The sequence below is a fragment of the Octopus bimaculoides genome, chromosome 2 (genome assembly GCF_001194135.2).
Source record: "Octopus bimaculoides isolate UCB-OBI-ISO-001 chromosome 2, ASM119413v2, whole genome shotgun sequence".
NCBI lineage: Eukaryota > Metazoa > Mollusca > Cephalopoda > Octopoda > Octopodidae > Octopus > Octopus bimaculoides.
In genome coordinates, this window is record NC_068982.1 from 89619216 (window position 1) to 89634366 (window position 15151).

Genomic DNA, 15151 nt, shown 5'->3' on the forward strand with positions numbered 1-15151 from the left:
TAAAACACTGTGTGTGTGTGTGTGTGTGTGTTTGTGTGCAAGAGAGAGAAAGAGGATGCATGGTCTAGTTGTTCCTGCAACTGTAACATCCAACATAAATTTTTATTTTTATTCTCATGTTTTCCATTATACTTCCTATATCTCTCCCTTTCCAAAATAACTTCTTATATTGAACTCTATTATTTCCTTCTGTTTAACTCTCTCATATTGTTTCTGATGATGGGATATCCTTTATATCCCTGAAATAGCTGTAAGACTACCTTTCTCTTTATAAATGTCCGAGAAATTTCACACTGCCTTGGTTTTGTTGTCTCATTTTATTTAATATATACAAACTCACACATAACCCGCATCAAACCGTCCAACCTATAGCAGTATGGAAGGCACTCATACTATTATCGAACTGGAAGTCTAACAGCAGCCCTTCCATAGCACTTACATAGCCTTACCTGCCTTTTTGGTCTTCTGGTTACCAAAACCTCTCATATATATATGTATATATACATATGTCTATATACTGTTTACTCTTTTTACTCTTTTACTTGTTTCAGTCATTTGACTGCGGCCATGCTGGAGCACTGCCTTTAGTCGAACAAATCGATCCCAGGACTTATTCTTTGTAAGCCTAGTACTTATTCTATCGGTCTCTTTTGCTGAACCGCTAAGTGACGGGGACGTAAACACACCAGCATCGGTTGTTAAGCAATGCTAGGGGGACAAACACAGACACATAAACACACACACACACACACATATATATATATATATATATATATATATATATATATATATATATATATATATATACACACACATATATACGACGGGCTTCTTTCAGTTTCCGTCTACCAAATCCACTCCCGAGGCTATAGTAGAAGACACTTGCCCAAGATGCTATGCAGTGAGACTGAACCCGGAACCATGTGGTTGGTCAGCAAGCTACTTACCACACAGCCACTCCTGCGCCTATATATATATGTATGTATAATTGTATATGTATGTATATATATGTGTGTGTGTGTGTGTATTTATTTGTGTGTATATATATATATATATGTGTGTGTGTGTGTGTGTGTGTGTGTGAAGGTGCGTGGCTTAATGGTTAGGGTGTTAGCATCATGATTGTAAGATTGTGGTTTTGATTCCTGGACTGCGCGACGCGTTGTGTTCTTGAGCAAAACACTTCCTTTCACGTTGCTCCAGTTCACTCAGTTGGCAAAAATGAGTAACGCTGCGATGGACTGGCATCCCATCCAGCTGGGGAACACATACGCCATAGAAACCGGGAAACTGGGCCCATGTGCCTGGCTAGGCTTTAAAAGGGCGCATTTATTTTATTTATATATATGTATATATATGTGTGTGTGTGTGTGTGTGTGTGTGTGTGTGTGCGCGCGCGCATGTACCTCCTCTATAGCAAGATGCCTGTTTCTGCCTCACTGCCTATCTGTCACACTCTGATTTTTCATCATCTGACACAAGATCACCTCTTCCAATGCCTTCTCCCCTCTCAAGATTTCTTGTCTTGCAAGTTACTTGGTGACCCTTCTGGTGCTGCTGCCACATAAAAAGCATTCAGTCCACACTGTGAAGTAGTTAACATTTGGAAGGGCACCCAGCTGTAAAAACCATGCCAAAACTGACCTTGTCTGTGATGGTGCCATGTAAAAAGCACTCAGTCCTCTCTGCTGGGTGGTTGGTTTTAAGAAGGGTATCCAGCCATAAAAACCATACCAAAACAGACAGAGTAGTCTGGTGCAGTCTTCTACCTGGCTGACTCCTGTCAAACCATCCAACCTATAGCAGTATGGAAGGCAGACTTTAAACAACAATGATGGTGATGATGATATATATAGCTCCTTAAGAACATCTCTATTAGAGACAAGAGAAATATTCATACTGAGAAGTAATGTGCTGCTATTTTAATCCCAGGAGGATGCCTCCTTCAGCTGGTGATTTAGTACACTTTGCACACAATATATATTGTAGGTATATATATATATATATATATACACACACACACACACACACACACACACACACACACACACACACACACACACACACTGGTACACATGTGACAGCTTTCACACAATTTCTGTCAACCAAATTTACTCACAAGGTATTGGTAGGTCTGGGGCTACAGCAGAAGACACTATGTAGTTGTAAAGTCTGCTTCTAAGCCAGACAGCCATGCTTGCACCTATTCAGTGGTCAGTATGGATACTGGTATATGTTCCATTTTGTCTCATTTGTAAAAGGAAGACTACATTGTGTTCTTTAGTTTGTATTTATCATTATGATCAGTGTCATGCTGGAGCACTACCTTTAGAAGTGAATTTTCTGTTATAACAGCTGTCTGTTTAGTTGATATAATAATACAAGAGCAAAAAGTTTTAACAATAGAAAGAAACAAATATACATAAGTATTTCTTTAAATATTTGTTGACTCAACTCATCTAAACAAGTGAACAAAGTTTTGTATAAAAGATTTAGAAATACGCTTTTCAATGCAAAAAGAAATATAAAAATGTATATATAAATTTACTGACAAAGCAAGGAATAATTTTTGCTTTGAGATGAAACTGTTTCTTCACACCGCTACTTCACTTCTGTCATTGTCTTTTATTTCCGAAGAAAGTTCTTCATTTTAACATTCTACTAAAAGACTAACAGTCTGTGCACATTACACACACACACACACACACAGATGCACACACACACACACACACACACATGCACAGATGCAAACACACACATGCACAAACACACACACACACATACATACACACAAGCACACACAGGCACATGCATACACTCGCAAATGCACACACCTATATATACATACACGTGTAACTGAGCACATATTTAAACATCTTCCATTGCTAAACTGAAAACTGATAATTTCTGAAGATTACTTTCTCATAAAAATTTTATTATGATAATCGTGTCATTTATTATTCTGAAGAGAAGTTGGCTTCTACCACTTATTTAGGTTAAGTTTACAAAAATTTGAATAGCTATTCATAAAGTAAATAAATATATAAATATATAAATATAAAGATACAAAAAATAAACAAAACTGCACACTCATCCATTGGAGTTGTTACAAAATACTTACAACAAATATTTGTGCCATTTTTTGTTGTTGTGGTATTGAGCAATGGTTTTCTATGGACAAGATTATAGGATATGGGGAATTAACAAATGCTGCTCTGTTGATAGCCTCTACAACTGCCTGTATAAAGAGAGAAAAAGAAGAGAATAGATAATTATCATTTCAACATTTGTAGAATCTAATTCAATGCCTAATTTCAATTTTAGGTAAAATGGATTTTTGTATTTGCATCAGACTTTCTGTGCAGTATTGATTAGATGAATATAATGCTGTGATAGTGTTTTGCAGCCAAATATTTTTCCTTTTGTTAACAGTTACCTATTTTTCAAGTAAGGGATCTCTTATCTCACTTGTCTTCAAAGGCACAAAGCCAGAGGATGGTATCTTGACAGGGGAAATTATATTATCCCCACAACTTGTATCACAGTAATTTTTATGGTGCAAATACACAGACATGCACACATATATCCAGAGATACAGATGAACAATGCATACATATGATGCGCTCCTTTCAGATTCTGCCTACAAAATCTACTCAAGATGAAACTTGCTCAAGGTGTCATACAGTAGGACTGAAGCTTACACTGAATGACTGGGAAGTAAACTTCTTAAAGGAGATGGCCATACTCATCCTTTCATTATTTAAATGAAATAATAAACATGTTGACTATCATACTGTACTATAAAGGGCACTCCACCAACACTCACTGAATAAGACAACCTTCCTTGACTTTATTTGAAGGATACACCTAGTCATGTCAAAATATGAATCTAAAATAATGAAATGAAAGACTGCACTTCATGGGGTAAAGTACCAAATCCAAATGCTTACTCATTAAGCAATGGCTAGTACACTGTGATGTCATCATCATAAACAGCAGCAGCCACTTCTAGCATCCACTTTTCCATGTTTGCATCAGTCAGACAGAATTTGCAGAGACAAATTTTCTACAACCAGTTGTCCTTGCTGTTGCCAACCTTATATGTGTGAATAAGATGAATGGAAATTGAAAGAAGCCTGTTGTGCATATTGTGTGTGTGAGAGAGAGAGAGAGAGAGGACTTTGTCTTGACATCGCATAATAATTGTAAATGAGTTTCAGCATCATAATAGTGGTGTCATTCATTTCCAATCTTCCACAAAACATTCCTGGTCATGGAACAATATTACATTAGTCGGCAACAGATGAGAGTTGGCTACAAGAAGGGCATCTAGCTAGAAAAAAAATCTTCCTTAGTAACTTTCATCTGACCTATACAAGCATGATAAAGTGCTTGTTAAAATGATGATGGTGATGAGGATAATAAATATTTATTACTAATCGCTAAATTTTTTCAATGAATTAATGAAATGAATAATTAAGTTCTACAGCTGTTTATGGTTAAAGAAACATTGCTAAAGACTTTGTAACAGGTGATTTTTGTAAAGTAAATTATATGTAATGAAATTTACTTGATAATAAGAGATGATGTTTTCAAATATATAGCCATTGAGTTAGATAAACAGAGATTTACTGAAATTGTATTTCAACAGATAGGTGTATGTTTTAAGAGAAAGTTCTGCCATAACATTGTTGTTAGAAGGTAGTAATGGTGAGCTCTGTGTTGATAGACAAAACATTAATATATATTTATCATTTCTCTTTTTCTTGTTTCAGTCATTTGACTGCAGCCATGCCAGGGCACAACCTTCAAGGGTTTTAGTCAAACAAATTGGCCCCAGAACTTCTTTTTTTTTCTTAAGCTTAGTACTTATTCTATCAGTTACTTTGGCCAAACTGCTAGGCTGTGGAGACGTTAACACATCAGCACCTGTTGCCAACACTAACAAAGACACACACACACGCATGCATGCACGCACGCACACACACACTATATATATATATATATATATATATATATATATATATATATATATATATATATATATATATATATATATATGTATGTATGTATGTATGTATGAGGGGGGACCCAAAAGAAACTGGAATCTTGCAATATTATTTTATTCACTTAGATTTACATGTTTATAATTTTACTGCCTTCAAAGTATTCTCTATTTGAAGTAATGCATTGCTCCAGATGCACTTTCCACTGTTCATAGCAGTCCTGAAAATCTTGCAAAGAGATGCCTTTATATGCATTCAATCATGACTGCTTTTGATTCTCTGTGAGCAAGCAAGGCACAAATTTTGCTGCAACTCTTTTCATTCACAATTCCTCATTCAAAATTCATTGGCAGGAGCTCCAGGACACGGTCATATCAATAAGTTTGTCAATTGTTCAGCAGTGGTCCTCCAAGATCAGTTCATGAAATTTTGTGATTGTTTTCATTCGATCAGGAGGTCACTGGTCACTCTCAACAAGATTGGTATTCAATGTGAAAACCATTCATAAACTTGTGAGTTGTTCATGGCAGCAATCTTGTAAGTTGTTTGAGGCATGACAATTGTTTTGACCATCGTTTTCCCTGGCAGAAAACAAGAATTTCACAGAAGCCTGCTGTTCTTTCATTTCAGCCAACACAAAAATTGACAAACAGAGAAACAGAGAAGAAGCACTGAATGCAAAGATGCACCACATGGTAGTATGACTTAAACAGACACTGACGGTCAGCAGACTGATGCCTAGTGGCTTCTAGTGGTGGAAGCCAAGTGGCTTCAAGTGGCTTCCAGCAGTGGAAGCCCGAACTATAACAGGCTTGTCTCACAGAGAACGTTTGCAGTTACTTTTGGGTACCCTCTTGTACATACATACATACATACATACATATATATATATATATATATATAAGGAAAAATTCAGTTGTCACTGAGGGTGCTGGGTAGCACCTATATTGCTAGAAATAAGAGGAGACGGCAGGCTTCTTTCACTTTGCCTCTACCAAATCTACTCACAAGGCTTTGGTCAGCCTGAAGTTATAGTAAAAGGCACTTGCCCAAGGTGCCATAGAGTGAGACTTAACTCAGAACTATGTTGTTCAGAAGCAAGTTTTGACCACACACCCACAAAGTTAAAAATCAAAAACAAAAGTAAGTGAAATACCACTGCTGCTATACAAGTCAGTTGTAGAGTTTAGTTATATAATATTATTCTCCCAATCAATCAGTGTAGTGTCACATAGCTATCTTGACGCCATACAATTGTCAATGTATTGAAATATATATGGATTACAGTATTCTGAATCTGTACATAATTTATTACAGTATCTGAATATGATATAATTTATCTGTGCTTTATCTATGAATGCCAATGAACAAGGAATTATGATACATATTTTATATAAAACTAATTAAATACAAAAGATTTCACTGGGTAATTGAGACAAGATCCGAGTAATGGTTGAGTTTTCTGGTAAGATAGGGATAGCAACAGCCATAAATTTCTTTGACATTTCCATTGAAACTGAGCCAAAAATCTAATTTGATATTAGAAATGTTTGTTTAACAAAAATTTTGCAAATTTAGAGTAATATTACATTGTTTCTGCAAGAAGCTTTATAATTTCTTGAGAACAATTCTAACAAGCATCATCTAAGGATAATTTTAGAAAGTATCACAAATAGAACGATATTTAAATTAAATTAAATGCAACATTTTGGGGATATAAACAAACATGTGGAATATATTACAGCTTTCTCTGAAGGATTTTCAGAGCTTATAGCTTAAGGTAATGAGAAAAATCAAATTAAAAAGCCACAGTTGAATATAACTTGGTCCCATCAGCTATGATGTTACTAAGGTCTAAAATACTTCTATTTGCATAGCAACATTTAGTGACATTCTGTTTAAAATTGATATTAGAAGAAATTTCCACTATGATAATTCTAGAAACTTCAAAACTGTTTTCAGATAATTAAGGTTAAATTTACTATCAGTAATCCTTTTTAATAATAATAATAATAATCCTTTCTACTATAGGTAAGGCCTGAAATTTGTGGGGAGGGAGATAGTCAATTACATCGACTTCAGCACTTGACTGGTTCTTGATTTTTTGACCCTGAAAGGATGAAAGGCAAAGTCGACCTTGTCATAATTTGAACTCAGAACATAGGGGCAGGTGAAATACCACTAAGCATTTTGCTCAACATGCTAACAGACAGTTTGCAATTTGAGTGAGGGTTTACATAAAAACCAGTAGAGAAGTAGTGGAGGTGAGGGGAGAGAAAAGATAAAAAGTATACATAGTACCACAAATTATGTGAACACATAACCTCCAGCTTGAGTCATTCAAGGAATCCTACAGATCCAATACCACCCTGACTACCAAGGGCTCAAACTCTTGCCCAACAGTTGTCTTCCAATCTACAGGCACATGACTAGAGTGGATTCATTCACTCTAAGTATTTTTGCCATAATCACCCACCTTTTGACAAACTTACTGGAAGAGAGCACTTCCTGCTTCACCCTCACTCTTCTTTCCAGGTGGAACTTAAACAACTTGATCTAGGCTTGACCAAAGAGAGCAGTGTCTGTCCTCATGCAACTATAAGAAATATTGCCTACCTTGTGTTGCTAAAGGTAGGTGGTTGGTCAATCCTCATGATGTTCTCAGCTGATAGCCAATTACATCCTACATGTAACAACAGCTGTTTGATCTAATTCCGCCAACCAACAATGCTTGGACACTGCACGAACATGTGCATAGCAGTTTTCTTGTTTTGCATCTATCACAGACAGTTCCACATTGTGGCACCTCAATGCTTGTAGCATTTGTCCCATAACAGTAGTGCCCTTTGGTAACACTTACCAGGCCAGGGATTTCTGGAAGTTATCTATTGTAGTCCCCAGCTTGCAGCTTTTCCAAAACAGACCTGCCATTTGTCCCCATTGACACCTAAAGTTTCACTGGGAATATTATCTCCCTTACCCATCGCTACTAGATCTCTATATATTGCTGATGTATAACTTCAACCAAGCACATTGCTCAACTGTTAGAAGGAAGTGTGTGCTTGGTGACATTCCAGGAGTCAGGCATCCAGTCTTGGTCTTTTCTTGACCCAAGACTGTAGCTCCATCAAACATGAGCCACAGAGAAATAACAAGTCAGTTATATACAGTGCTCAGGTGCATTACAGTTCATTTGAAAAAGCAAAAAGGGGACAAAATCAGTAATAATCAAGTAAAGAAAGATAGTAATGATAACCAAAATTGTATGCACAGTACACAAAATGACAAAAAAGGGAACAGCAATTCTATTGGAATTCTATTTGCTTCACAAAATGCATTATCATAAATCTATAACATGAAAAGTAAAAGAGACGCTTTATAATGAAGTAAAGAGAGAATGAAAATAAAAAATTACTACAAGAGCTTTATAAAAATATTACCTTAAATGAGATCTTTGTAGTGAGTGTATGTCCGTGATATATAATTGGCATTCCATCATCTCCATCCCAACAGTCAAGTTCTACACATCGGCAACCCATTAGGAGTATCTGTGGAAAGAGAAATTGATTATATATACATAAAGAATGGATGGTCACTCAAAGTGGATAGGATTTGTGAAAGAGAGAAGCCCAGGAAGACATGGGACAAAGTAGTGAAGGTAGATCAAAGCAGATCTAAAAATGCTGAGTCTCACAGAGATGACAAAGGACAGAGATGATCATTAATTTGCTGTGTGCACAAAAAGACTTGTCCATCAGAGCGAAAATGAAGACCCGAAAACATTCTATGTAGGCTTGTAATCCATTCTGCTCTATCAAACATTCCCTTACATCTCATTTCCCTAACACCCAGCCCCACCAATCACTGTTCTATCTATGGCACTACTTAGTGGCTGTAAGGGATTGAGAGCTGAATTGTCACATATTACTCCCCCTACTTCCTTTGTACCACCAGTTACCTTCTCTTCCCCTGGAATCTTCCATCCCTTATTCTCATTGTCATCCCTTCCCACATGACTAGGATGGTCTGAAAAGTTCATAGGCTGACTATGAAGGAGTGATGCAAGAGCTGTGAGATCTTGCATGCATTAATTTCAACTTCTCTTAATAACTGCATTGTTTTCTTCCCAGGTAAACTGACATCTGACTGTTCAAAGAAGACTAGTGCTGTCGTTTCTCTTGCATACCACATCTGATGCTTCTTACACATCCAGTGAAACATACTGGTTTCATTCCTTGCGAGCTAACACATGTCCTCAGCAGTCACGGCCCATGTTTCACTGCCACGTAGCAAGGCTGTTCATACACAAGCATCATTCAGTTTACCTTTTACTCTGAGTGAGAGGCTCTTTGTCACCACCAGAGGTAGGAGCTCTCTGAACTTTACCCAGCCTATTCTTATTCTAGCAGCTACACTTTCAGAGCATCCACCCCCGCTACTGACTTGGTCACTTAAGTAATGGAAGCTATCAACTACTTCTAGTTTTTTCCCCCTGGAATGTGACGGAGGCTGTTCTCTGCACATTTTCAGTGTTTATTGCTCCTGAGTATTTGCCACACACAAAAACTATCTTCCCAGTCAGCCTTCCTTTGATATTGCTGCATCTCTTATGTGTCCACAGCTTACACTGGGTACATCTTATGAGAGAGAGAGAGAGAGAAATAGATAAATAAGATGCAGTTTATACCATTTGTCTCCGTCACACACTTTGCCATCATGGAAAATGATACTCTATATGGAGCTCTATATTCAGCAGTAACAGTTGTACATCTAACTGTATTGAACAAACAGGAACTACCCCCCCACCACCACACCACATCAGCTTGTAAGTCTGTTTATTTTAGTAAGCTCTGTGCAACACTGGAGATAATGACTGTACTGTGCTATGGGTTGTGGTGGTGAATTTGATGATGGTGATGACAGTGATGATCATAGTGATGATAATGAAGTAGTAAAAATTAATCACTAAATGCAATGAGAATATTTACCATATTTATTTGTGTATAATACATATATAATGTGCATCACAAATTATGGACTCTGAAATCCCATAAAAACTATACCTCATGAATAATACACATTGACTTTTCTTTAGTATTACAGTAAGAAGTATTTAGTCAGATTTATTATAATTGCTGTCTGAAATACATTTAAAACATTCATGTATCTAAAACAAAACAAAACAAAGAAAAAGAGCTAATTCAAAAGTGACCTCGGAACTTTATTGGTGTCAGCTGTAAAAGTGCACCTGTTCTAAAGTCAACTTTGTGAATATCACATGAATGTGCTTTTCATAGAAAATCAATTTCACTTTGATAATGATGATTTACTTAAATAAGTTTTTATGCAATTTCATTATTCAGTTTATACAGTGATACACACATGGTTGTGTTGTTCCAGGAGATCAAAGTATTTATTGTTTAAACATACATTTTTGATAACCTTTTTGACTTCATTTATTATGTGACTTTTGAAGCAAGAGACAATGGTCTTCAGTTTTTGTTTGGTAGATCAGATAATTAGGAAGTGGCCAAAAGCACATTTTCTTATTTTCAAATTTAAGAATAAGTTGCATTCTGAATTTAGAAGGTTGTTATTTTTTACTCAGCATTTTACTAAATCGAAACACAGCATATAAATCCTTCTAATACCAACCTACCTGAAACTCCTGTTTGTCTGTGTTATGACATGGGTATACACATCTGATGTAAAATGGTATTACACAAATAGATATTTGATTGTGGTTATCTAAAAATAACCTATTGCAGAAATACACATTTAACACAGGATGCACTCCATACTACTCAAACATAGTTACGATTCTCAGTATTCCCTGTTCAACTACTGACTGTTAAACCAACACACTTGAACTAATACCATCAACTACTCTCATGACAGTTCACTCAGTTGTTATTTATTGTAATCAATTAGTCCACCTTCAGTTGTCTGGGGGTGTTCAGGATTCTCCCATAGCATCTCCCCTTTTTAAGAATTTAGCTCCACCCAGGGCTTAATACCTTTTGTGTTTCAGGTCTATTTCAAGTACTTCTGTTCGTTTTCTTTTTCTCTTTCTTGAACATGTAGTTTCCACAATTTGCTTAGGTGCTGGTACATATGTAATTGTAATATCTCTCATGCTCTGCTGGTGCCAACGTTCGCAACAAAAGTGGAGTATTTTTTTCTCATCTTGCCAGTCACAGCATTCTTCTCTAAAAAATTTATTCCCTCATAGGCAAAGGAGTGGCTGTGTGGTAAGAAGCTTGCTTCCCAACCACATGGTTCCGGGTTCAGTCCCACTGCATGGCACCTTGGACAATTGTCTTCTACTATAGCTTTGGGCCGACCAAAGCCTTGTGAGTGGATTTGGTAGACGGAAACTGAAAGAAGCCCATCGTGTATATATTTGTAGATATATGTATGTATTTGTTGTTTGTGTCTGTGTTTGTCCCCCCACCATCACTTGACAACCGATGTTGGCGTGTTTATGACCGATAGAATAAGCACTGGGCTTACAAAGAATAAGTCTTGGGGATCAATTTATTCGATTAATGGTGGTGCTCCAGCATGGCCGCAGTCAAATGACTGAAACAGGTAAAAGAATAAAAGAATACCTTCTAAAGTAAGCAGGGAAGGCAGTACACTCCTCTGGGTTAAATGCAAACCTTCTGATCGAGTTTGTGACAGTGTCAAAGGTAAATGAACTTTTTGTATTTTCTGTTTTCTTTTATATCAGTTGTACTAACAGTTGTTGTTGCTTCTGAAATTCCAACAACTCTTGTTGTTGTTTCTGTAATTGAATTACTGAAGCTAGTAAACCTTCCATGTTTAAGCAAACATCACTCCAACACAAGCTTTGAGTAATCTCTTCACCAAAAGTCTGATACAAAATTCTTATTTGAGAATTATATAAGCTTAAAACTTCCTATCAAAATTTCATGTTAATGTATATTCCAAACACAAGCTTAATAACAATAAAGTTATTTTACTAAATTACTTCAGGCAGTGTATTCTAACAGAAATATGGTAACAAAAGGGTTAAATTGATAAACAAAATAATCATTCAAATACTCCATCCAGTGTTTCATATATAATTTCACTGGACATAAATTGTGTAGACTGCATATAGATAGTATCTATTTGTTATATAAATTTCTGCTTGGATAGAAACAAAATCAGTGTTTCAGTGTTATCAGTGTCAATTTCATATCAACAAATATGAGCAAAATTTTGTATTTAAACATTTATCTGTAGAATTTCTGTTCTGATACGGACAGCCAAGCATGTTTATTATTATCATCATAAGCATGCTCCAAGCCAGTAACATAATATTTAGATCATTAATTCATACTTATAAGAACATAAGGAATGTTTATTATATTATTGTTACAGAAAAATGGCATTGTGATTTTAAATCTGCTACACATTAGTTAGCTTCAGTAATAGATATAACTTACTTCTGCTCATACTGTCCTAATCATAGCCATGTCCTAATCATAGTCAGGGAATGAAGAGCATTGAGTTCTGGTATATAAAGCATAAACCCTAACAACTGGAATTTAAAACCAAGGTTAACAAATTATATATTATACATGAAGTCATTAGGTAGTCAAGGGATACAAGGAAGAAAAACAAGAAAACCAAAGTTTGCTTACTTGACTATACAGTTCTACTGATGATTCTCCTTTGAGTTGATGACCAGTTAGGTATGTGTTATGTGAAGATGCTATATAGTAATGAGACAATGGGTGATCCATATCCTGTGAAGTATTCAAGCAAAAACAGATCAGAATTAGTTCAGATGCTATATAAAATCAATTAAAGATATTTTTCATGTGGATTATTTAGTAGGAACATGCACACATGCATTATCATCATCATCATTTAATGTCTGGCTTTCATGTTGGCATAGGTTAGATGATTTGATGGGAGCTGGCAAGCTAGAGGACTGCATCAAGCTTCACTGTCTACTTTGGCATGGATTTTACACCTAGATGCCCTTTCTAACACCAACCACTTTACTGAGTGAACTGAGTGTCTTTTTACATGTCACCAGTAATATATGTGTGGGTGAGTATTATTAAGAAGTAGCTTCCCGCTCACATGATTTTAGTTGCAGTTCCACTGTGTGACACCTTGAGAACGAGGTATCTTCCATCACAGGCCCTGGCCAACCAAGCCTTATAGGCTTGATAGATATAATCTGATATATATATATATATATATATTTGTATTCATGTGTGTGTTTCTGTGAGTGAGCTCATATTTCCTTCCTCTTCACATGTTTTCACTTGCTGGTTGTGAACAACAGTTTTGTTGATGGTTTCCCTTGCTTGCATTTCACTGTGAAAGCATGCCTGAACTTCTTGATGTGTTGCACAGTCTTTGTAAACAAAGGTTTCATTCATACAGTGTTGTTTGTTTCCAGTACTCTGGATAAGCATGTCCAGGCTTTTTGTTGTTCAGTAGACTGGAATATTAGTGCCTCACACTTGGAAATAAATAAAGGGAAGCGTAATAGCATTCAGCTATAAAAAAAATCTCTGCCACAACATACTCTTGTCTGTCTCATGCAAGTATGAGGGAAATAGACATTAAAACAATGATGATATATATTGGATGAAGGCATGATTAGATAGTTAAGAAGTTTGTTTCAAAATCATGAGGTCCTGGACTCAGTCTTACTTCTTATCTTACATGACTCTTTTAGCAGAGCCTTGAATTGACCCAAGCATTTGAGTGAAATCTGTATAGAAGGAATGTTCATGAAATTGACTGTAATCTGTTACACTTTGTCATACTGATTATATTCATTTTGGATAGAAAAAGTTAAAGGATGCTTTTTTCAAAAAATAGTTATTTCATGTTCTCTAGAAAGTTTATAAATTCTTATGATGTCAATGCCATACAATTCTTGCTAGTAAGAATAAAGTTTCTAGATTGGGTAGAGAAATTTGAAGGATTGTTTTGGTCTGATGGTAGAATACTTGTCATGTCTACAAGTGATTTAGGTTGAAATCTTGGGCAACCTTCAACTTTTTTATTTCCAAAGTGCTGTTATTTGTAGCTCTGTGTGCTTTGAGACTGAGTTACAAAAAAGATGTATGCATTTGTGTGTGAGTGTGTGTGTGTGTGTGTTGACAAGCATTGAGAGAAATAAGTTGATGAAGAGTGAAATAATTATGCTTTGCTCATTATAATTACACACATACATACACACACACATACACACACACACACACACACACATATATATACACACACACACACACACACACACACACACACACACACACACACATATATATACACACACGCACACAGAGTTTTACACTTCAGACTAATTACAGTTAGTCTCTAGAGCTATTATCTATGATACAGAGTAAACCAATTTTGTTTCCTAATCAGAATATGAAGACCTGTGAGGTATCAATTAAAAAGATAAGATTTTCTTAATTTCAAAACACAACATTGAAAAATTTTTTTTTTACATCTTACCTCTTTTCGGCACTTTAGTTTTTCGTTTATGTATGCATAGTTCTCTTTATCCATCAGATACCTGGCAAAGCCTTCAAATGAAAGATATCCATGTTCTCGTGGAATTGGATTAGGTTCATGAAGCTTTTAATGAGAAATAAAGAGAAATTTATACAAAAGCTTTTTCTTCCTTAAAATAACCATTATTCATGATACATAACATGTTCAGAAATCTTTGGCTTGCTTTTATGTTTTAATTCATATTTTCCAATCACGAATATCGTAATGTTTTCTTCTTTATTTATTGTTTATTTAATCATATATATATATATATATGTAGTGAAACTACCTCCCGCCATTAGATACAAACTACTATCGCCATTACATACAATCTTCTCATTTAAATATAAATAAATGCGAGCGTAGTAGAGAACCCATTCCTTGTCCATCACGTGACTGATCATTATTCGAATCGGCAACTTCTTCGAACCGTTCCCGCCAGAACGCGAACTGACCAATCACGGCCCCTAATAAGGTCACGTGATGGAGTAAAATTCTAAAGGCATTTGGAGCCCTCTTAACGCTATATATAGATCAACTCATACCCAATAATTTGTCTCGGTCCAGTTTCTCTTTGAGAACTGTTCCGTGTACCACACGACAGCAGCAGC

At 35.9% G+C, this 15151-nt stretch overlaps 1 protein-coding gene across 3 annotated transcripts in view; it reads right to left on the minus strand.

Annotated features, from left to right (window-relative positions):
- LOC106874430 (uncharacterized) overlaps positions 1-15151 on the minus strand; it is a 1214035-nt gene that overhangs the window by 143135 nt on the left and 1055749 nt on the right. For all 3 annotated transcript variants that reach the window (XM_052978428.1, XM_052978427.1, XM_052978429.1), the window contains 4 exons: positions 14502-14624; positions 12659-12763; positions 8447-8554; positions 3122-3238 (listed from right to left, as the gene is read on the minus strand). In XM_052978428.1, coding sequence (XP_052834388.1) covers positions 3122-3238; positions 8447-8554; positions 12659-12763; positions 14502-14624 — 453 coding nt within the window. The remainder of the gene's footprint in view (positions 1-3121; positions 3239-8446; positions 8555-12658; positions 12764-14501; positions 14625-15151) is intronic.